Source organism: Micropterus dolomieu, linkage group LG23 (genome assembly GCF_021292245.1).
Source record: "Micropterus dolomieu isolate WLL.071019.BEF.003 ecotype Adirondacks linkage group LG23, ASM2129224v1, whole genome shotgun sequence".
Taxonomy (NCBI): domain Eukaryota; kingdom Metazoa; phylum Chordata; class Actinopteri; order Centrarchiformes; family Centrarchidae; genus Micropterus; species Micropterus dolomieu.
Genome location: NC_060172.1, coordinates 24,786,438 through 24,802,340, shown reverse-complemented (window position 1 = coordinate 24,802,340; position 15,903 = coordinate 24,786,438). Strand labels below are relative to the sequence as shown.

At 39.3% G+C, this 15,903-nt stretch overlaps 1 protein-coding gene across 2 annotated transcripts in view; it reads left to right on the top strand.

Annotated features, from left to right (window-relative positions):
- The first annotated feature begins 2,205 nt into the window (after window positions 1-2,205).
- mink1 (misshapen-like kinase 1) overlaps window positions 2,206-15,903 on the top strand; it is a 37,679-nt gene continuing 23,981 nt past the window's right edge. Inside the window, exons 1-8 of one of the 2 annotated variants that reach the window (XM_046039688.1) lie at window positions 2,206-3,526; window positions 8,091-8,156; window positions 8,573-8,755; window positions 8,844-8,954; window positions 9,046-9,136; window positions 9,228-9,358; window positions 9,447-9,501; window positions 11,835-13,312. In XM_046039688.1, the coding sequence (XP_045895644.1) occupies window positions 3,470-3,526; window positions 8,091-8,156; window positions 8,573-8,755; window positions 8,844-8,954; window positions 9,046-9,136; window positions 9,228-9,358; window positions 9,447-9,501; window positions 11,835-11,950 (810 nt within the window). In that variant the 5' untranslated portion in view covers window positions 2,206-3,469 and the 3' untranslated portion in view covers window positions 11,951-13,312. Of the gene's footprint in view, window positions 3,527-8,090; window positions 8,157-8,572; window positions 8,756-8,843; window positions 8,955-9,045; window positions 9,137-9,227; window positions 9,359-9,446; window positions 9,502-11,834; window positions 13,313-15,651; window positions 15,731-15,903 lie in introns of those variants that run through there. The other variant, XM_046039689.1, reaches the window with a different exon arrangement.

The following is a 15,903-nucleotide window of genomic DNA, read 5'->3' as shown; positions in this document are numbered from 1 at the left end:
CTGTCCACTTGGATTTTATATATATATATACACACACATATATACTATATATATATATATATATATATATATATATATATATATATATATATATATATATATATATATATATATATATATACACACACACATATATATATACACATATATATATATACACACACACATATATATATACACATATATATATATACACACACACACATATATATACACATATATATATATATATATATGTACACACCCCATAACACTGTGGCTTTCATGTCATTCACGCTGCAATTGTCATTTTTTAATCTTTAACTTTTTTTCCTTTGGTTTTGTTTGATGTTAAATCATGCCAGTTGTTCTTTTGAAACCTGTTAAATCCCTTTACAGATCCATTAGGAACTGAAGGACTGCAATCAGAAAAAGTCTTGCATTGGACAAATATGTAGCAATGGTGATGAATGTAGACAGGCAACTACTGATTTGGAAATGTCATATAATAATTCAACATCGTATTGCTATAAGATATGGAGTTTGACCACAGTGTGCTGAAAATAAGGACATTCTGTAACCTGACAACACTTGGGGGGGGGGGGGTCAACAACACTACCAAGGTGATTTTAGTGCAAACTTGCCTAGAAGTGAGACAGATGACAACCGTCCCATGTGATTGCTGCCTTGCTCTACATCAAGCACCTTTCATAGAGAAGCTAGTAAAACCATCTGTGTTTAGACACGATGCATTGCTAGCTTCAGAATTATTCAAACTTTCTTTTGGAAGATATACAAACAGCAGCAAGAGTCCTTTCACTAGAAACCTCGTATTTGATAACCTCTCTTATTCAGCACAAAATGGTTGCCTTGAGTGTTTGGTTGTTTAAAGATTCTGCAGAAATGTTTGTGATAATGCTGAGAAGTGACCTTATACTCTTTCCATCATGAATATGATTTTTATTAGACTAATAGCCAGCATTACCAATACATTTTAATATGTATATTACCAATACAAAATTGCGTTTTTAACTTATCACTATTATCCTTATCGGTCACCATGTGAAGGCCTTTGTATATGTAAATCTGTAGATCTAGGTTATTACCTGAAGTTGCTGATGTATAGGCTACTAACACTCAGGGGTAGAGAAATAATAAATATTCTTACTCTATCACGGAAGTACAGTTATGAACAACTTATACTTTATGGTATGTTATGTTGTTTCCTCAATAACAGTTTTTTATGGAATTTCAAAGTGAATATAATACCGGTATCTCTGTTCATCAGCCAAAACAATTACTCAAATTGAAGGACATTTTATGTAATTATGTGTCTATTTTTTACCACGGGCCTCGCACAAAAATGAGCCCCCCTCACCTCATACCAACACCCCTGAATGTTACATAGATAATCACAATGTTATTCATAATGTTTCTAAAATCCATAAAATATACCAATGTCTAGATGTTTATCAAGAATTTCCCTTCCACAGCCAGAATCTACTGATATCATCTAGAGACACTTTGCAAAAGAAAAATAATTTTTTATGATATTGTACTTTATATCTTCTGTTATATAATTTGTTATCTGTATATTATTGAATCATATACTGTATTTCCATAGAGTAAATTGTACACTGAGTGGATATAGTGACTTAACATGTTTTTACAGGAAATGGGCACTATTATCACAAAACAATAAATAAGATTTTCTATGTGAATGCTGAAATTTTCAATAAAAAACCAATGCAATCTCCAGGTTATTGCAATATAATAGCATCAGTTTTTAATGACATATCAGATTGCTCTCTTGAGCACTTGGTGTACTGCTTGAGAAGTGAATTATGCATTATTGACAAGAATTAAGATCTGCTGGAGATAAAGAAGGCCTGCCTTAATGGGAAAATAATTCTAGAAATCATAAAGCTGTTGGGATGGCAGACACATCAGCAGAGATGAGGAAAAACTAAGAGATGAGGTCACTTTAGTTATAAATGACAAAAAACACCGGTGATGTAATGTTGCAGTGTGTTGTTTGGTTATCCAGCAGAATTTACAGTGACCATGTCAGAGGTATGTCCGAGGATGACCTCAGCTGTGCTGCTCAGAGCAGACAGAGGCAGTTACGTAGGTTGAGGCTCACTGTAATTTCTCAGGTAAATTGTCCCTGATGAAGCACCGTAGTCATCCAAGAGGCGAAAACACTTGAGGTTGTGTTGAGTGCAGCCAATCGTCAGTACAACCCCGCAAGACTACAACACGGCTGGGAGTGGGAGGGAGCACTTGGGAAGCAAAACATGGCGAAATAAGAAGTTTGCCTGTTGGCCGCAGTTTGAAATTGCACCGTATCTGTGGTGTGGGACTACAACTACAAGTTCATAATATTTGGACGCCGGAGAACGAAAGCAACGTTTAACGTGAAAGAGTCGAGGGCCCCAGTTTAGAAGTATTACGGTGGCTGGTTGAAAACATAGTGCCTGCCTGTCTGCCTGTGTTTTCCCCGGAAGGTTGGTGGTGCTAGGCGCGACTGTCAACACAGAAAATGGAAGAAGACGGAAAGTTTTTGCTGGAAAAGACTATTTAGCCTTCCAGTTTAGCTGCGTTAGCTAGCCTGTTAACGTTATACTGACTGCGCGCACCTGGCTCTGTATTCGGATTAACGTGCGCTCTGGTCGAAATTGAGGAATATTAAAGTCGTGTTAACAAGTTTGACAACTGCAGTTGCATATAATCGTATTTCAAACGAGGTCCTCATTTTCATTTCCCAGACTTAGCCTTAAGTAATAGTCTGGAAGGACCGCTATTTAAGGCATATAATGACAGGCTGACAGTCGGTTCTGGTGCGGTGCGGACGGACCCGGACGCCATCACATCAGACGTTGCGTCCTTAAAAACAACCATTGCGTTGCTGAACCGTAAATGTGATTTTATACTTTATCGGCGTAACAAGGAATGGTTCAGTGGAACATCTGGCATTGTTTTCCCGCGACACACATCATTTTATCATATAGAACAGTAGCAGGGATGTTGTACAGCAGCAAAGACGCGGCGTTTTGTCAAAATGAACGCAGCAAGGTGTTCAACAAAATTGGAGGTGCATCGCATTGAAACCCTGCCAGTTGTTGGAACGGTAACGTTACCACTGACCGGCTAACGGTGACGTTATCAGGTTGTTTAAATTTCTTAATTTAAGTTGGATGTGTTTTGATCAGGTATTGCAGCCGACATTTCTGTAAACCAACTGCGGATAGCATAGCTCTCGGCCAGAGTTGACGTGAGCTAGCCAGCTGGGTGCGTCTGTGGCAGCTCTATCTGCGATGTGTTTGGTAATCTAAGTGCTACAGTTTCAGCATATTAGACTGCCGGTTTGCTATATTTGTGAATACATAAGCCCGTGCAAGCACGTTTTAGCAGCCATTTACATTTTCCCAAGCACTTCTTGTCTAATAACTGGCTAACTTGTTAGCTCACGTTCTAAGTTTGGCCAGCAATGTCTGAAAACGCCCCCACACGAAGCCTGGATGACATAGACCTCGCAGCTCTGAGGGTGAGTATTGTTATTACAAGATAAGTGTGCTGCACTTTATTCATGTAAAATTGTGGCAGACGGACTCATTAGATGTTATGTCATATGAACTGAAGTGTCAGTTTGCCAATGACACAAGCACGACCATTTAACACCCACGCAACAAAGTTGAGTTGGGATAAACATCCCTTTGCCGGGTATTGTTATTGGCAGCTGTGCTGTTTTAGTATCACAGATTCCCATCAAAGATGTTCTCTCATTTTTTACACCTAATAAAAAAACATTCTCCAGCCCTGACAACTTTCCGTGATTAGTGTGAATAAAATAAAAATCATGGCGGCTCCTGTCTCCAGGGCTGTAACATTTCTGTCATGTGATTATTTTTTCATCACATACAGTGTAGTCATGGTGAACATTTTCATCGTTAGGCAGTTTTTTGTATTTTCAACTACCAGTAATAAACTCTGACATTATGATGCAGAAACACTATCTCTTTTGTTTAAAATATTAATGGAATGGGGGCCTGAAAGTTAGTGGTCCCAAGGTGAATGGCAGATCCTCTTACCATACCCTGGTGAATTTTGGATCTGGTGTTTTTGGTTTAGTTGGATTTCTCATAATAAAACTGTATATTATGAAATATAAGACTTGGTTGGGGAAGTCCAGGCCTTACTTCCACAGTGTTTTCAGTGGTCCACCTGGAAGGCCTCAGTCTTAAAAATCTAACTGGCTTCTTTGACCACCATCCTCTAACATTAGATACACTTTGCCAGGCAAGAAATTAAGTCAAATGGGGAAAAACCTGCTCACCGCTATTACCATTTAATGAAAAATCCTCTTTCCAAGGGAACAGTTTCTGAATTAAAACCACAATTGTTATACTCCCTTTTGATGTATCTCCATCTCAATGACAGGTGTCAAGAATATATAATTTATTAGCAGCAGTAAATCCCCTTAAGACAGACCCGTATTAGCATTATAAAGACATATTTTATGCATTCAGTTACTCCTTTTAAGATAGATTGCAGCCCTGTCTCCCCCACTTAGGTACTGGTTTTAAACATAACCATATGTTTTCACTTTTATATAGGTGGGCTGTTTAAATCTCTGTCTAGACTTAAATTGACCAAAAGGTTATTCTAATTGTGTATCCGGCACAATTAAAACTATAATGAATGAACTGAGAACATGATGTGACTTCCTTCTTGTTGTTTAGTCCATGGGAAAAAATGTGCATCACCAAAATTATTATTATTGAGAAAATCACCAGTAAAGTCAGAGGAAAAGTAATTTTCCCTGTGCCCTCCAAAGATCTCAGACTAAACTCTGAACTAAGATCAAACTCTGCAGCACTTTGGTGAAGCTTGAACAGATTTATGGTGCTTAACAGGAGAGCAGGGTAGTTTATTCATATCCTGATTTGTTGGCTCTGCGTTATGTTTTTCCTTGACTTAAATGAGGGCTCACCTGAGTCTGATTTTTCAAAATCCCGGCACATTGTTAGAAGTGACCCTGTTCTTTATAATAAATCTATGTGAAATGGCACAGGCAATTCGAGAAGATTGCCTGAGTTTATTTAATCATTTAGAGGTACAGTCACTTTGTTGAATTCAAGAATTGGATTATCAGTCTGAATAGAATCTCACAGTGTTGTGAAATGTGCTTCAAATTGTGGCCTGGAATTCTACAGTAAATAATAAACCGTACAATAAATTGTACAATGGTTTAATCATACACCTGACGATATACAGAATTCCTGACTATGTGCAATTGCACCTAGAATAATTAATGTTGTTTTGAAGGCAAAGCCACTTGGTGGTTCATCAACCAGGCTCTACCTCTTTGCCCATTTTTGGATTAGCCAGAAGAACAGTTGTGTTGATTACAGGTTGCATAATATATTACACTTTTAGAACTAAGACTACAGAAAGTGACATGGACCTATTTGAAAAAAAACTCCTGCTGAATTAATTTACAATAATTGGAAAGTGACTTGTATGATTATTTTAGTGGATGTGAATATTAGATTCTGATTAGCAAGGAATACCAGCTCTCTAGAAATTAAAGTCATGAGAAATTAAGTCTGGCTATTTTATTTTGTTGCAATGAAACAGTCCATGCTTGTGATGTTCAGCATAAATAACTTTACAAAAGTGTGATAACAATGAATGCTGTTGTTAAGATGTTAAGATCTCACAAAGGCTCAATGTAAACACTAGTAAAAGTGGACAATAATAGTCGACTACTTTTTCCACATTGTGATTATAAAGTAATGTTTATTGACTTCAAGAAAACAACCGTTAAAATACAAATGTTTGTGGATATTCTCAAACATTTGATGGTACAATTTTGGTTAGATGCAATGTAGTCCATTTGCAAAGTGTTTACTCACATAACGGTAGCATAATACAACCATGATGAATGGAAAAATGTATACGTCCATAACTGATGTGCAAATTGTGTGCGGTTCCTGAGAAATTGACATGTTGTTGGGGTTAGGTTGTTGAATTTGGAAAATGACATTCCTTCCATCATTAGGCTTTATTCTTAGTAAAATACTCTGCATAGTTTAAGATTTAAAACTCTTAATGCCAACTACAAAATTGATACTCAGGGAAGTGTTTGAGTTGTGATTCTGAAGATTGTTGCAGCTGTGTAACCACAGATAGGGTAGACTTCTTTTTAAAGACTTCCTCTGTCAGCTAAGTTGACACCCTGCAGGAAATGTGTGGTCAACTTCCCCATGGACCATTACCAGTATCATACCCTGTTGATCTGAGATTATTCTTATAACAACAGTCTGGACACAACTTGACATTTAGGAAAATTCATTGCATTGTTCCCAGGTTCTCCAATATATTGAGTTTACACATTAACATGGCAGCATGATATCAACAAGAAGTATGGAGGCTTCCATTTTTATGATTTATGCGGGCTGAATGTAGATTTCTCATCCAGTTATCCTGTGGTTTTACTGCTTCCTTGCCTTTGTTTTTGCAATCATTGCAGACAATTTGTTCGACTGTGAGCTGGTGGTGCTACTCCTAGAACAGAACTGTACCCTTCCCCTTCTATCACTTCGTTCTTCTCATCCCACTCACTGTGCTGGACGTGGGTGAAGCTACCGCCCCTGCCTTGCCACCCACTCTATCATTACATTATTCTCCTCATACCATCATTCTCCTGCCTCCTGCTTTACGTCACGGTTCCCCCTCTTTTGTGTTTTTGCACATAACATGCTTCAAAATCTGGCAGGTACATTTATGTCAACATTTGAGCTATGTGCATCTGCATCAAATGGATGGTCAATTCCCAATTTTACTGCCAAATCGTTCACAAGTATACATCCCCCCCCCCATAAATTTTACCCCTCCTTGTTGAATGCAGAAACCCATCATTGGAAACAGATGAAAGCAGGATAGGTCATGCTGTACATTCTAAACCCAAAGCAGCAGTCTCACCACCCACACATCTTCTTAAAGCTGTATTGAAATTGCATGAAAGTAGAACTGCCTGTCATTTTCCCTTGTCTCCTGGGGGAGGGGTTGCATAATTAAGTCAAGCAACCCTACTTATCATTAGTGTCAGTGAAATATGTATTCTTCACTGCACTGATACTTAAAATCTTGAAAACAAATCAGGAAAAGGTCAGAAGTCACGTCCATGTTGTCAGAATCCATCTTTGTGTATCTAATCTAGTATCAATATTTAGTGTATCTGCGTGTCTGTTTCCTCCATGTAAAGTCTTGTGGGTGGGTAGTAAGTCTGTGAGTGGGTGACTAGGAAGATGATTTGTATGGAAATATGGAATTGGATTCAATTTTGTGTACACAGTCTGTAGTTTTCTTATTTTTATGTATGATTTCTATTCTACACAGGTCAGAGTGGGTTTTTTTGTGTGTGTTTATGTGACAGGGTTCTGATGAAGTCTATAGACCGGCAGCTCTGGTCACTTTCATGGAGGTACACAATTCCGGTTGCACAGGAAAAGACATGCAGCTGTTGGTCATTTTTCTGATAGATTATTACTGTACTTAGTTATTAAAATTAGTTAGTACAATTATTATTATTAATAAATCAAAGACTCTTGAGGTTTCTGTTAAAGATGTGACATTAAAATTAATTATGTTTGCCCGTATTTATTTTTTGTCTTTATCAGTGTTTCGTATTTAGACTTGTTTTAATCCAGTCTTTGTGCCAACACAACTGAAGACAGATTGCAGCAGTTACTAGAACAGGTGCGGTTTAGCAGGATTTTAGTATTCAAGGGTGACTGTTAACTGAAGAAACATGAGTGTAATAACATGAAATGTGACCTCCACTTAGGGTGAGCCTTGAAGTGTAGATGTGTAGGATTCAAAGAAGAACAAAGCAGCCATCACCCACTTAAAAACAAAAATAAATGTGTTGTGCTTTGAGTGTGGTCTTTTTAATTTTGCTGCCAAATTTGCAGGTTATTTTATTGAAATGCATATTTTTGGTTCTTGAAAATTGCCCACCAAGGCAAAAGGTGTATCTGTCTTGGTGTATCTGAGCCTGCTCTGTCTGCCTTTTGTATGTATGAATCTGCCCGTGTCTCCCATAGGATCCTGCAGGAATCTTTGAGCTGGTCGAGGTTGTCGGCAATGGGACATATGGACAGGTGTACAAGGTGAGACATGACATCACATATGAATGATGAATGATGAATATTGAAGCTTTCAACACATACGCTGTAACTTGTGTGATGAGTTGCTGTAAAACTGAGCATGCTGGAGTGGCTACAAAGTTTCTAGTGCCTGCTCTTTGTTAAATGTTCTGTGCATTAATTTCTCAGATTATAGCAGATTTAGCTTATTGCTACATCTTTAAGTGGTCAGCCTAAAAAGTTTAAAGCGGCTGTGACAGAAAGATAAGAGACTCCAGTTGAAGTAAATGTAAAATAAGAGATGCAAATTGATGAAGTATTAGAGATTAAGCAATTAGCCACACTTTATCGGCAAAATTCAAAGAGTTTCAGGAACATGGAGGCATAGGTTCATTTTAAACTTTGCTGACTACTGTTGCCATCATCTTGACTTCCATCAGGGCCGTCACGTGAAGACGGGCCAGCTGGCTGCCATCAAGGTGATGGATGTTACAGAGGAGGAAGAGGAGGAGATCAAAGCAGAAATCAACATGCTGAAAAAATACAGCCACCACCGCAACATAGCCACGTACTACGGTGCCTTTGTCAAGAAGAGTCCACCAGGACATGATGACCAACTTTGGGTCTGTACCTTTTGTACCTGGCCTGATGATTTTGCTGCAGTATACCTTCTTGATTGGGATCACTAAGTTTGTGTTTGTCTGTATGTAGCTGGTGATGGAGTTTTGTGGGGCGGGATCAGTGACCGACCTGGTGAAAAACACTAAGGGCAGCTCGCTAAAGGAGGATTGGATTGCTTACATTTGCAGAGAGATCCTAAGGGTGAGAAATCACAGTCACACCAGTCAAAACATGTCTGCAGAGCAGAGTTCACTCCTTACTGACCAATATTGACTTCTCTGTCTATGCACAGGGCCTTTCTCACCTCCACGCCCATAAAGTTATCCACAGAGACATCAAGGGCCAGAACGTGCTGCTAACCGAGAATGCAGAGGTCAAACTTGGTATGTTGAATAGGTCTTTGGCTGTTGTATTGCAAAGTAGGCAAATGCTGTCCCTCACAATCTCTCATCTGATTCCTTTGTCCACATTCAGTTGATTTTGGGGTGAGTGCTCAGTTGGACAGGACCGTTGGACGAAGGAACACCTTCATCGGCACACCTTACTGGATGGCTCCTGAGGTTATTGCCTGTGATGAGAACCCTGACTCCACCTATGACTACAGGGTAACAGCAGCACTATGTTTGTGTGTGAATTATGCTGTGAGAGCATATGCGAGATGGAGACTGACCTGGTCCCTTGTGTATTTTACAGAGTGATATCTGGTCCTTGGGGATCACAGCCATAGAGATGGCAGAGGGAGCTCCTCGTAAGTGCACCTGTTTTTTTTTTGTTTTTTACTTGTTCTCCGTTATATTATGCATTTGTTTGTACTCAGCAACAGATCATTTCTTGTCTCTAAGCCCATTCTAAAAGACGTCATGAATGAGTCTTGTCTTGGATATGCGGCCTTGTTGTCTGTATCTTCAGATGGACAGCTGACTCACTGTAATCAAGGTAGTGTAGTCGTGAGCTGGCAGTTGGCCTGTGGAGGCTGATTGCACAGATCTCTCTGGTCTGCTTAGCGGGGAGATCTGTCTGCCTTGAGATTTAGTGTCAAACCTGACTAAGAACCAAAGAAATTCTCACTTAAAGGGATAGTAAGTGATTGTAATCCAGTACAATTTGAGTTAAATTCAGCAAATATTGCCTCATGGTTCGCTAGCTCTCTCCTCTCAAAATGGAAAACAAAGAAAGTGGTGTGGTCCACACAACATTGTTCTAGCCAATCAGCAACAGATGATATTAGTGCTCTTGCACAGGAGTGATGCGGGGAGGGGGGCAGTGGGAGAGAGTGTTCTATACACCAGTACATCCAGGCACTGTGAAGAAGGAGAGGTGACTGAGAAATAGCCAAAGAGCAAAAGGTCTGAAGTGTATAAATAAAGGAAGTTATATGACAAGGCAAGGGTGAAGGCGTTTCAATACTGGAGAAACCTCAGAGATTTAAAATGTATGGGAGGAGCTTCTGATGGAGCACTGAAGGGAGGGGTGTATTTGTTTGGCCGTTGAGTTCAAATATCAACAATCCTTCTGCAGAAACACTGCACTGGTCTACACTGGTCTAGAATGGCTGCCATAATATCTGGCTGCCGCACCATGTGAAAGTTGCAGGTTACTCTTCCTACTGCTAAAATGTTTGTAAAAGAAGTCACAGCTGTGGTAAATACATTTCGTGTTAAACACTAAACACTGGCTCAACATGAGCAACTTCTTGCCTAGTAAACTGCTGTGTTTGACCAGTTGGTGGTTGTTATAATGCAACAAAAAAAAAATTAAGGGAACTCTTAATCAACACAGTATAACATCATGTCAGTTAAACTTTAGGGATATCAATCTGTACAGTTAGGAAGCATAAGCAATTGTGAATCAGTGTCACTTGTTTTGGTGCAAATGAAAGTGACAACAGGTGCACTGGAGAATCATCTGCAAGACAACCCCCTAAAAATGGAATGGTTTTGTAGATGGTGACCGCAGACAATTGCTCTCTCCTTATCCTTCCTGACTGATTTTGCTAGTGTCCTTGTCATTACTGGTAGCATGAGGCGGCACCTGTAGCCCATTCAGGTTGCACAGGTAGTCCAGCTCCTCCTGGATGGCACATCCACACATACCATTGCAAGAAGGTTTGCTGTGTCTCCCAGTACAGTATCAAGAGCATGGAGGAGATACCAGAAGACGGCCATTACATGGGGCGGCTGTGGCTCAGGAGGTAGAGCGGGTTGGCTGTTAATCGGAAGGTCGGCAGTTCAATCCCTGGCTCCCCCTGGTTGCGTGTCGAAGTGTCCTTGGAAGATACTGAACCCCGATTTGCCCCTGGCGTAATGTATGAATGAGTGTGAATGTTAGTTTGCGTTTGCTCAGTGTATGAATGTGTGACTGGTGAATGCAGATGTAGTGTAAAAGCGCTTTGAGTGGTCGAAAAGACTAGAAAGGCGCTATACAAGTACGGAGCATTTACATTTACATGAGGAGAGCTGGACAAGGCCGTAGAACCCAGCCACAGGACCGGTATCTGCTGATTTGTATGAGGAAGAACAGGAGGAGTACTGCCAGAGCCCTACAAAATGACCTCCAGTGAGCTACTGGTGTGCATATTTCTGGCCAAACTGTCAGAAACAGAGTGCAGAAGGGTGGCATGAGGGCCCGACATCCTCTAGTGAAATCTTTGTTCACTGCCCAGCATCGTGCCTCTCAGTGGCATTCGCCAGAGAACGCCAGAATTGGCAGGTCTACCATTGTCGCCCCGTTCTCGTCACAGATGAGAACAAGTTCACACTGAGCACATGTGATGAAAGTGGTGAACGTTATGCTTCCTGCAACATCATCCACATGACCAATTTGGAAGTGGGTCAATGATGGTCTGGGGAGGCATATCCTTGTAGGGTCGCACAGACCTACATGTGCTAGATAACGGTATCCTGACTGCTGCTAGATACCGGGATGAAACCCTTAGAGCCATTGTCAGACCTTTCACTGGTACAGTGGTCCTGGGTTCCTCCTGGTGCAGGACAATGCCCAACGTCATGTGGCCAGAGTGTGTAGGCACTTACTGGATGATGAAGGCATTGATGCCATTGACTGCCCCCTCACCTTCCTCAGACCTGAATCCAATGGAGAACTGCTGCGACATTAACGATCGTTCCATCCGAGGCTGCCAAGTAGCGCCACAGACTGTCCAAGAGCTCACTGATGCCCTGATCCAGGACTGGGAGTAAATCCCCCAAGACACCATCCACTGTCTCATCTGGAGCAGGCCCAGACGTTGTCGGGAGTGCATACAGGCACCTGGGGGCCATACACAGTAATGAGTCACATTATGAGTTGCCATGATGAGAGACATCACGTTGGATTAGCCTGTGATTTATTTATTTACTTTGATTTTTGTTGTGATTTTGAATCCAGCCCTCAGTTAGTTGGTGATTTTGGTTTTCATTGACCATTGTTACGTCATTTTATTCTCAACGAATTATACAATTTACAGTTAGGATTTTGAACTTCTAACTATTTTGTTCATTGAGATTTAATTTAAGTGTTCCGTAAATTATTTTGAGCAATTTATTTTAACCTTCCTTGCAGCAAGAATTGAATTTGCACTCTACTTATTTTGTTTTCTTGGCATTGGCCATTACAGTAGTAGTAGAAAACACTTGGGGCTACTGTTTTATGAGCTCTGCATTGTTACAAAATGTGTTTTCACTCTGCCTGAATTTTATAGCCACCTGCTGCTAACTGTTGAGTTGGAGACAAACTGAGCTATTTTGAATAAAATTAAAGTCAAATTTAAATTCCTCCTCCACTGTGATTCGCTATTTGCAACATCAGTTGGATATTTAACCCTCACTGTGCAGAATGATGTATGTGTAGATTTGATACTAGACATCTGTTTTCACATTAATCTGCTGAAAGAGGGATTGTTTCTCTGTGATCACCTTTAATCAGATTTTAAGGTGTTTATGTAAAATTATGATTTTTGACATCACAACTAGTTTGGAAGTCAGTCATGGTGCAATATGAAACCTACATAAGTATGATGTGGAAATGAAACCTGCCTTTACACTGAGAAAGGACATATTGTGTCCAGTAGTTAAGCTTTTGAAATTAACAATATTTCCATTTTCATATATTCTAGTTTTTTTTCAATGAGGGTATAGATGTATTTTTTTAAGAATTCTTAACACGATGGAAAAAAAAAAAACTTTTTAATGTGGGAAAAACATATTGGAGATAAATCAGTATTCCAAGCAGAGACATTTTTATGTCTCACAACATATCTGGAGGGGATCATTAAGCTTTAAGTATAGGAAGCAGAGTTTAGTTTTTTTTTTTTTTTTTAGTCAAAATAAATTTGCACCACTGGCACTTTAAAACTTTTTAATGTTCTGAAAGCCTTTTTTCACAATACTGATGAAGACTACAGAGCTCCTACAGACCATAGTGGTGCTGCTGTGAATGACATAAGGCATACAGGCCAACTGTCGAGCTGGTGTTGATGTACCATTATAAATTATGCAGTGTGTACTTCCTCATTCCATCAATCTCATTACTGAATATGTTCCACTAATAAAGTTGCAACAATCCTTGATTTTTACCTTTTTTTTTGTTAGTAGCGCTGAAACCATTTGTCAATGAACCGATTAGTTGTTCAACAGAAAATAAAGGAAGACAGTTTTATTAATCGGTTAAGTTTAAAAGCAGTATAAATATTTTTTACATTTTTTATTTTACTGAACTGTTTGCCAAGACACCACAATAGTCCTGTATAACGTAAGATGGGTATTTGTCATTAAAACTACATCATAAATGTTTTGATTTAAAAAAAAAAATTACTTTACTAACCAATGATGAAAATCATTATTTGCAACACTAGTGGTTGTCTCTCTCTTGTGTTACTTATTCATTATCATCATGATGAAAATGATAACCAAATGTATTTAATTGCTTGAATTTTTTTTTATTAAATTCTTAATAAAAATACATTGTTTTATATACATTTGCTGTTGGCTTTGCAGTTGATTAATTCTACAGAAGGTCTGTCTTGATCACATGACCTTCTACATTTAAAGCAAGTTCATTTGTGTATTCCATGATGCAACTGGGGGAAGGTGTGACAGGTATTTTCTAGATAAACTGACCATATTCCAGAAGACAGGACTGATAAAATGGACATGTGATATGTGTCACTGTTTCTTTGAGATGCATCATTGTGCCAGTAATTGTAATGTATTCATTAACCTTGCAGGTACAGCATGTTACAAAATTGTTTGCTTATCAATACATCACACAAAACCGTGGACATCACACACTATACACTCACTGGCCACTTTATTAGGTACACCTTGCTTGTACCCAGTTGGACCCCCTTTTGCCTTCAGAGCACCCTTAAGTCTTCGTGGCATACTTTCAACAAGGTGTTGGAAACATCCCTCATAGACTTTGGTCCATATTGAAATGATAGCATCATGCAGTTGCTGCAGATTTGTCGGCTGCACATCCATGATTCAAATCTCCTGTCCCACCACATCCCAAAGGTGCTCTATTGGATAGAGATCTGGTGACTATGGAGGCCATTGGAGTACAGTGAACTCATTGTCATGCTCAAGAAACCAGTTTGAGATTATTTGAGCTTTGTATCCTGTTGGAAGTACCCATCATAGGATGGGTACAATGTAGTCATAAAGGGATGAACTTTATTCAGCAACAATACAACAACGTTTTTCCAATCTTCTATTGTCCAATTTGGGTGAGCCTTTGTGAATTGTAGCTTCAATTTCCTGTTTGGCTTAAGGGTGATTTGTGTGGTCTTCTGCTGCTGGTGCCCATCTGCTTCAAGGTTCAACGTGTTGTGCATTCAGAGATGGTATTCTGCATACCTTGGTTGTAACGAGTGGTTATTTGAGTTACTGTTGCCTTTCTGTCATCTCGAACCAGTTTGCCAATTCTCCTCCAACCTCTGACATCAACAAGAGATTTTTGTCCACACAACTGCCGCTCACTGGATATTTTCTCTTATTCGGACAATTCTCTGTAAACCCTAGAGATGGTTGTGCGTGAAACTCCCAGTAGATCAGCAGTTTCTAATATACTAAGACCAGCCCTTCTGGCACCAACGATCATGCTACATTCATAGTCCCTTAAATTCCCTTTCTTCCCTATTCTATTGCTTATTTTGAATTTCAGCATTACATTGAGTTACTGCCATGTGATTGGCTGATTAGCTATTTGTGTTAACAAGCAATTGAACAGATGTAGCTAATAAAGTGGCTGGTGAGTGTATATTATGTATTTTGAGGAAGTGTGGGATACATTTGTCTAAAAGTTTTCTCATAGTGTTTGGACTGTCTCTACAGTTGATCACCTAAAAGCCTAAATAAAACATATCAGTTCACTCCAACTAAACTCTGTGTACTTCATTACTGTAATCATTTCCACTGACCTCCTATCATGTTATATGAAACACACTTCATCAGTATAACTGTGATCTCTCTTTTTTTAATGTGGCTAAACTGCTGTCCCTAAAATGCTGAAATAAATTTTTTCTTTGGCTGTCTCAGTCACGTTGCATATGTCCCTAAGACTGCATTACAAAAGCCCATTTGGTGTGAAACTGTAAAGCTAACCAGTCAGGTTTAGCTACCTACCTACGCTGGGAACACAATGACTCACAGGCCTTGCTCTTACATTCAATGTAACATCAAGCCTGGGGGCACCAGGAAATATTGGATAACAGCAGCTATAACCATGTTTGAGGATACAAAGAATATGTGTTATGGTGGATAGTATTACAAGCCACCATGTGTGGGAATATGATATTCTGTCTAACGTAAAATGTATTCTGATTTCCCTTTGTCTTGCTCTCAGCACAGGTAGGAGGATTTAATAATGCTTAACAACTATCTATCTCCTTTTATTTGTGTAGCCTTGTGTGATATGCACCCGATGAGAGCCCTCTTCCTGATTCCCAGGAATCCTCCTCCGAAACTTAAATCCAAAAAATGGTGAGTTATCAAACATCCTGCTGTCTCCTTAAAAAAAAAAAAATCATATTTAGATTTATCATTTCGTCAACGCTTGAAAGGTGAATAGTTTTGAACCTATTTTCCCATGTTGGTGTGTCCAAGTGACTAACGGGTTGTAGGTTGTGTATCAGCAACAGCAATTTTTTGAAATT